This window comes from Octopus bimaculoides, chromosome 3 (assembly GCF_001194135.2).
Source record: "Octopus bimaculoides isolate UCB-OBI-ISO-001 chromosome 3, ASM119413v2, whole genome shotgun sequence".
Taxonomy (NCBI): Eukaryota; Metazoa; Mollusca; class Cephalopoda; order Octopoda; family Octopodidae; genus Octopus; species Octopus bimaculoides.
This window is the reverse complement of record NC_068983.1, coordinates 135743160-135751982: the sequence shown is the minus strand read 5'-3', so window position 1 is coordinate 135751982 and position 8823 is coordinate 135743160. Positions and strand designations below refer to the sequence as shown.

Below are 8823 nucleotides of genomic sequence, written 5' to 3'. Positions count from 1 at the left end.
TGTTATTTTCTTGAACAGGTCATCTTTTACCTTATTTCCAACCACCAAGTATATGTGTGGAGACAGCCAAAAGAAGCATTTGACCCAGACTGCTTTCTTCCAACTGTTAAACAAGGAGGAGGATTTGTGATGATCAGGGAGGGGGGGGGCTATATCTTGGAAATCTACTGGCCCAAAGGTTTCCCTTCATGGCAGAATTAATAGTGAAGACTATTTAAGCATTTTATCTGATCAAATCCATCCTGTGGTTGTGGAACTGTTTCCGGGGGGGAAACACAATCTTTCAGGATGATAATGCACCAATTCACACAGCTAAAGTTGTTACTGAATGGCACGTGGAACATTCTAGTGAAGTTGAATATCTTATCTGGCCACTCCAGTCCCAGATCTCAGTATTATTGAACATTTATGGTGCATTTCTAAAATGCACCATAAGTACAATACCATAAAAACAAGTAAGGAGTCGAAATCCTCCACCATCATCACTACAAGAACTGGAGACTGTTTTAACTGAAGAATGGACAAAAGTTTCTTTGGAAACAATTCAAACTTTGTACAAGTCCATACCTCACAGAATTCAAGCTGTAATTACTGCCAAAGTCAGTCTTACCCCATATTAAAATAAATCTGTTTGAAATTTTAAGGTGTTTCCATTATTTTGTCCAACCCCTGTACAAATACATATCATCATCATCATCATCATCATCATCATCATCATCGTTTAACTTCATTGTTTTACATACTGGTTTACTTAACCCTTTAGATTTCAGATTATTCTGTTTAATGCAATGCTTTTATTCACATTATTTTGAATTAATCAATACATTATTTCAAAGCCTCAAGATTTCAATGAGGTAATTGTATATTTTTAGAATGACATTATAGGCTAGGTGTGAAAGGCTGGATCTAGCCAGTATGAACATAAAACAGGCAAAATATTTTGGTTGGATATAGCTGGTTTAAATGTTACCATTTAAACCAGCCATATCTGGTCAAAATGTTCTACCTGTTTTATGTTCAAACTGGCCAGATCTGGCCTCTCACACTGATTTAACAATGTCATTCAAAACATAAGCAATCACATCATTGAAATATCAAAGCTACAAGATAATCCATGATTAATTCAAATCAATGTAAATAAATAGGTATTGCATTTGACAGAATAATTTGAATGCTTAAGGGTTAAACATATGAATACCAGATATAAAAATAGTACCTGCAACAGTTTGACAATGTACACCCTGAATGATTTTATTTAATAGAACCATAGCTAATCACTGTGTGGCTATTGAGAATATATGCAATATTTTGATTTGATTTTAACTTGAATTGTGTTCTTTTTTGCAGTGAGAAGCCACTTGCTTTATATTTATTCAGTAAAGATAAACGGTTAATACAGCAGTTTCTGACAGAAACTTCTAGTGGAGGTGTGTGCATCAATGACACTGTGGTTCACACAGCACGTATGTAAACATTTTTTCCTTTCTATTGCTGCCGTACATTATTTGATAATTTCTTTCCCATTTTCCCATAGCATAACGAACACTAGAAAGAGCTGAAAGGCTATACATTTGCATAAAATGTTTTCATTTTTGATGACGTTGTTGTAATTACTGTTGTTATTGTTGTTGTTAGTGGTGGTGGTGGTGGTGGTGGTGGTGGTGGTAGTGGTTATAATGTCAGTGATGCTATCAAAAGAAAACTCATCAAGATGGTTTTAGTGGGGTTATTACTTTAGTGACCTCAATTATTAATTTGCCGTTGGTAGACCACAATATTAGATAGGCTGTGTGTGAAGGTAAGAATGATAATGTCAATGTTTTCATAAGTTTCCATATTTGTTATAACACTTACTAATGTACAGCAATTAATTAAAAAAGCAGTAAGCCAGAACAGTGAATGGGACAGTTAAAAGTCATCATTGCATAAAATATTTTTGAGTTATTTAAATGAAAATTGTTCATGGTTATAAAAGCAGAATAAGTTGAAAAAGGGAGAACACCTTATCACAAGACTGACCAAAAGAATTTGTGTAACACCTTAGGTTGTTCTTTTAAGATGACTGATTACCTAGCTTTTATAACATTCAGTCAAAACTTCTAGAAACTTCAGCAGAACTATTTGACAGGAAAATTCACAAGGCTTACTTTCAAGTTTACTAATGTTTGGTTACACACCAACTGATCTGTTTAAGCAAACCATGTTCACAGAGGCATTAATACCTCTTATGGTGACAGTTAATTTCTCACAGCTGGCTTTTCCTTTTATGGGCTTCAGTCCTAAACTTAGGATCAGAATGAGATTGTTTGAAATTTAGCAGAAGCTATACAATAGTATAGACTTCTTGATCAGAGTCATTACTGCAACAACCTCCACTAACACCTCCACCATCGTCGCTATAACCTCAAGTTCTTCTCATGCTTCCCTATTTGACTTAGCCTGACATTTTACTCCTATTTTATTCACCAGTTAACACTCTTCCATTTGGGGGAGTTGGCAACAGTGGTATGGGTTACTACCATGGAAAATTCTCCTTTGATAACTTCAGTCACCATAAATCAGTCATGTGGAAATCTATGGCCCTTGAATCAGTTAACTCGTAAGTATTTATTTAATTTCTTTCTTGCTATAATAACGATGATGATGATGATGATGATGATGGTTTCAAATTTTAGCACAGGACCAGCAGTTTATGGGGAGAAGTTAAATTGATTATATCAGCCCCAGTATTGAACTGGTATTCATTTTATCATTCCCTGGCAGCATTTGAACTCAGAATGTAAAATTGGAAGTTCAAATGCTGCCAGAGTCAACTTTGCTTTCATCTTTTCAGGGTTGATAAATAAGAACCTGTTTGACACTGGAGTCGATATAACTGACTTAACCTCTTCCCTAAAATTGCTGGCCTTCAATCACACAGAACAAAGCACACAAAATACTACAGAAAAGGGAGCAACAAATGAACCATATAGAGAAAATGGTGCAAACACACATCAAGAGTAGTGATAGAAAATTTCAGGAAGTATGAAAGTTTTGAAAGATACAATGTCCTAACAGTTAACAACTGTTGTTTTTAGTTTACTCCATGCTTCAACAGCTCTGAGCATGAAAAAATGGTTCTGAAAATTATGGGTGCTGCACTGTTTTTTAATTTTATATGCATGTCCACATATGGTGTAAAGGCACAAGACTCAGTGGTTAGAATATCTTCTCACAATCATGAGGTAGTGTGTTAGATTCCCAGACCGGCCTGTGTGTTGTGTTCTTGAGCAAGACACTTTATTTCACATTGCTCCAGTTCACAGATGCCAAGCCGTATTGGCCTTTGGCTTACCCTTGGATAATATCAGTGGTATGGAGAAGGGTGGCTGGTGTGCAAGGTGTGACTGCTGGTATTCCATAAACAACCTTGCTAAGACTTATGCCTTGGAGAGTAACTTTCTAAGTGCCATCCCATGGTCATTCATGACTGAAGGGGGTTCTTTACCCTTTACCCATATATGGTAGAGGTACTAAACTCAAAAAAGTGGTCAAAATTGTTGTTGGGAACATGATGGATGATTTTGTGGCTTTATACCAAGTCAGCTGCTAAGCAATACATTGAAAATATGGTAATTGGTTGATGGAAGGTATTAGAATAGATATAATATATATACATTTGAGAGAGTTGTATCTATACGTTTAATAAGAATATATTTAGTTTTGTTGTGTACATAGGTAAGCAATAATTGATGATTCATTAATGGGAGATGAAAGTAGTCAGTCTGACCTTCATTCCAAGTTGCTGAAAGCTCTGATTCTTAACTACTCAGATTTTCACAGCAAGACCAAATATATATTTATTAAACATATGGGCTTGCTGGTACAAACAGAAGAAATAGAACTTAATTTGCAAAGTAGAGTATATATACATATTTATTTATTTATTTATTTATTTATAGCTGTATTAATTTATAAGTACCATACCCAAAACTCTAGACATTTGAGTCACTTATGTAGCATTTCCACTGAACATAAAGATAAGACTTTGTATGACATATACTTTTAACTTATACTATATTTGTACTTAACCATTAAGTCTATTGAAATTGATATACTTTGTATGGTGTTTATTTCAGAATTCGTTATCCTCCATATAATGAGAGAAACTATCGGAGGTTGCAGTGGGTGCTCAGGAAATCTCTCAAAAGAGGTATTTTATTTGATTTAATAATTTATTTTATGTTTTAATATTTAGTTTTTTTTATGTTTCATTTATTTTAGAGAGGAACTTGGTAGAGTGTAGGACTAAGCATACACTTAATTTTACTCACCTTAGATTACGTTACTGTGAAGAGTAGGTACCAGGACATCACCGAAAACTAGCCGATATCATGCTTTAAGGAGTTATCTCCCATGCACTTAACACTATTGAACCAGGCGTGAAGTACAAGTCCTTAAAAAAACTCTTAGAGCTTAAGTGGCTTTTCATACGGGCGTATGCACATCTGATGGAATTAAAAGCAAAAGCATCTGCCTGACAGATAAAATTCAACCCCCGTCCCTCCACAACTACTCTCCCACCACGTCTCCACTATAAAAGGTGGAGGTAGCTGTGTTGTATCCACATGCTGTCTCTCCTTTTCGAATCAACTAATGAAACAGCTTATTTACAGATGAGCCAGTAAGAGAACCGCCACATGGTACTTCGATTTTCAAGAAAGTTGACTGATGAAATTTGAACCGTTAAACATTGTCCTCATAATCATTTTAAATCTGTTTTCTATGCTAGTATGAGTTGGATGGCTTATCACGATCTGAGTGAGTTCTATAGAATTATAGAACAGTTATTCAAGGCCTTTAGCAAAGTTTTTTGCTCAGAATTTTTACTATCTATCCTACACATATACTTATGCACCTTCATGCATGCATGCATGCATGTCCATGAACACACACAAATCCACACATGCATGCACACACACACAGTGAATGATTAATAACATCTTAGATTAGTGAATCCCAATTCTTTATGTGCTACTGCACTCCTACTAAATTATTGATTAATTTTTATTGCCTTTACAAAAGTAATATCATATATGAAGACAAAAAACTCAATTACTAATTTTTTTTTCAATCATATATAGTACAACAGAATAATAAAGTTCTTGTATTGCTTCATAGTAGAAATGTACTTTTAAGAGTAAATTAATAATATTATTCTGAAAGGTAATTGTAATAAAGTACAAACTTTCCTTCTTTATCACACTCCTGAAATGTTATCTTGTACCCAAGGGAAATATTGCCACTGCAGTTTGGAAACCTCTGTCCTGGACTTTTCTCTTTTTACTGCCTCTTATTTAGAGAGCAGCATTATTTATCAGCATTTTAGAATACTGACTTCATTTATTCATATTTTCATTTGTGTTTACATTTTAGAGAATAAAAATATTCTTGCAAATTGCAAAATACAAAATCAAAATTTTGTTTGTGACTTGTAAGCTTAGATTAACAGAATACTGTTTTATTTTGGTTGTTAATGCTCAAAATGTTTATATTTATTTTTTTATTTTTTTTTCTGCAGGACATTGATCATTAACAAGAACAGAAGCATAAATTCAAGAGGATCTATGTTAAGAATGAAATTTAATTTTTCAATGTTTAATAATCCCTTTAATTTATTAATTTGTTTTATTTAATTTCAAATCCCTATTGAGAGATTATTATAAGCTTCCTTCTATCAATTATTTTTATATACATGTAGTCCAAGAAAAATGTTTAGGGTTTTTCTAGGCTCTTGTTGACAGAGACACAAGAACAAAGTCGGACGAAATGCCATTAGGCAAACAGTTCTGCTAACAAGTGATTGATGTTGAATTTGGATATTCTTTTTATTAATTTGTATCTTACTAGTCAATTGCAATACCATTTCTACCAACTTTCGAATATAAATCCTTGCATATCAAATTCTTATAGAACAGAACAAAAATAGTATTAAAATTAGATCCAGGATGTTTTATACAGAATGATCATAAGAGATTGTCACAAGAAAAGGGTTAAAATATATAGTTTGGGTGGATTAAGGTGCTTGATACCAAAAATAAAAGCTTCAGGCCTTATCAAAGACACTATCTTATAAATCTGGATAAAGTATCTTGGTTCATTTCAGTTAGAAAAGAGATAGGATTACCTTGTGAAATACAAAAGAAACTAAAAAGTATCTATAAAATACCTTGTTACTATATTTTTCTCGTGTAATTCTTATCAACAACAAGGGTAATATTCAAGGTGTGCTACTAACACGTCTCTACATTATTTTTATCTGGTTCATATTTTTTATATTTTTATAAAGTATATTTCAAAATTATTTGTAAGTTGCTGAAAGCCAAAAGGAAGAGTCAACAATTTGTGTTTCATCACTAGAGTCATGTGTCCATTGACAAGACATAACTTTTGTTGGTCTCCTCCATCTTAATGGTTGAGGTGTACTTTTCTACTAACCAAATATCATGGGCAGAAATTAAGGAGACACATCCCTAAATCAATACATTTAATTAGTTTGAGAAATATTCAAGCTAGTGAATCTATTTAATCACACTTGTAGGAGAAAAATCAATATCGGTTAATTACTTGACTATCATTTCAATGTATACTTTTATTTTATAAAACAATGTAAAAGATTATCTTACAATAATGTTCAACACACCATGATTTATCACCAGTAGCACATCTCTGGTTAAACATACCACCAAATAAAGATGAAGCAAAATGATAAGGAAAAGGTTAAAATTATACTGAAAAATTTCTCATTTCAAATGGTAGACATGATAACTTGCATAAAAGAATTTCCATATTTTGTTTCACTTAGGCATAGCAATATTAATTAACCTGTTTTTAGGACTCAATATACTTATGCTTCAGAATAGAGTATTTGGCAAGTGCAGGGTGTAATATGAAATTAATGAAATGACAAAAGAACAGGAATTACATAATCAACTTCATTAGCTTACAACTGTTTCTGCTATAATAAGCAGTACACTCAGAGCTGAGTAATTGTACTTCATCTTATAGTAGAAACAGTTGAAAGCTAATGAAGCTCATTATGTAATTCCTGTACTCTTATCATTCCATTAATGCTTTATATATATATATATATATATATATATATATATATATATTTGCCAACTAAATGTAGTGGTCCTATAGAGGACGGTGTTACTGTTGTTGATATATATATATATATATATATATATATTGTACATGTTAAATAGTTAATAATCCACGAATTCATTACTGAAAGCTTGCACATACACAAAATGTGGGGTAGGGTGCACATGTAAAATTGTAAGTAATGTATCTGTGAATTATTTGATGATTACTTAATTATAAACTCTTCATGATATATTGAGTGGCCTTTTCTTTCGTTAGTATATATGAACATACATACGCGCACACACACTTACATACATACATATAGAAGTAGTAAGGGTAAATAAACACAGTTAGACTTGAGACACATATGTATATGTCCCAAGCCTTACTACTACCATAGCAGCTCAATTTAGCCACTTTTGAAGCCCTGAGCTAGGCTCTTGATGAGGAATTTGGAATTTAAGTTCACATTTATTTGAGCATTATTCTGTGCTACTTATACTTTGCTCTCACTCACTCTATAAGTGTGTGTGTGCATATATATACATACACACACATATATATATATATTTCAAATATTACAGTAGCATTTCAGTACAAATTTTACCAAAAGGCACAGTAGAAGAGTCTAAAGGATAATATAAGAAAATATAGTGTAGGAAGTGGAATGACAACTGCTGTATACATATAAAAATAAATAATTTTTTCCTAGACATAATTATATGAGCTCAAATCCACCACAGGAGTTTTGTTGTGTTTCTACATCACATCACTTTTCCTGACTGTTAGAAATAGATTTTCTATGAAAAGGTCAATGACATCAATGGAGCTGATCACCCATTGAAAGATACTTCTGATGACAAAAGGTCAAGTGATTAACTCAATTTATTCAGGCCAAATAAAAAAACACTTATCATTTTTAAATGTGCACAGTGAATAGATAAGATCTAGAAATAAAACATAATAAAAAGACAGGACTGCCAAGTGCTCACTTCTCTTTTTATTTTGCACTATATTCAAAATCAACATATATTAATGTATTCCTTGATTAATTTCAGCTTTAATAATTAATTAACTATATATATAGTTCAATACATCCATCGATATTTTAATATAAAATAATTGTAGATTAGCCTTCATTAATTTCCTTTTAATGTTCAATAGAACCATTAAATTACAAAGAAATACATTAGCAAAACTAGCAATTTTTATACTTGTTTTCTAATTGTTACTAAAATATATGTAAAATAAAATAATAGAATAATAATTTCAATATGTTTTGTGTCTTATTTCAATAAGCTATATTTGACACCAATAAAACTTGAGGAAAATAACAGATCACCTGAATGAATACATACCAGCAAGAAACTCCGGAGTAACAACAACGCAAATCATCACTTTCAAATGAATAAACTCTATTACTTGTATTGAGCCCCTTTTTTCTGCTTATACATCCTAATATGTGAGTGTATGTATGTTGTGTGTATGTGTGTGTGTGTGTGTGTGTGTGTGTGTGTGTGTGAGAGAGAGAGAGAGAGAGAGAGAGAGAGAGAGAGAGAGAGGGAGACTGAGAGCATGTGTATATATAGTGCTAGTGGCATGAAAAAAGCGCTCAATGCATGCTGTAAAATGGTTTGGATTAGGAAGGGCATTCAGCTATAGTAAAATGCTAAAGCAAACACTGGAGCACAATGC

At 32.6% G+C, this 8823-nt stretch overlaps 1 protein-coding gene across 1 annotated transcript in view; it reads left to right on the top strand.

The window, feature by feature from the left end:
* Positions 1–8401, top strand: part of LOC106872011 (aldehyde dehydrogenase family 3 member B1) — a 33263-nt gene extending 24862 nt beyond the window's left edge. Inside the window, exons 11-14 of the mRNA XM_014918824.2 lie at positions 1348–1463; positions 2470–2599; positions 4119–4192; positions 5561–8401. Of these exons, the coding sequence (XP_014774310.2) occupies positions 1348–1463; positions 2470–2599; positions 4119–4192; positions 5561–5568 (328 nt within the window). The 3' untranslated portion in view covers positions 5569–8401. The remainder of the gene's footprint in view (positions 1–1347; positions 1464–2469; positions 2600–4118; positions 4193–5560) is intronic.
* Positions 8402–8823: the final 422 nt, after the last annotated feature.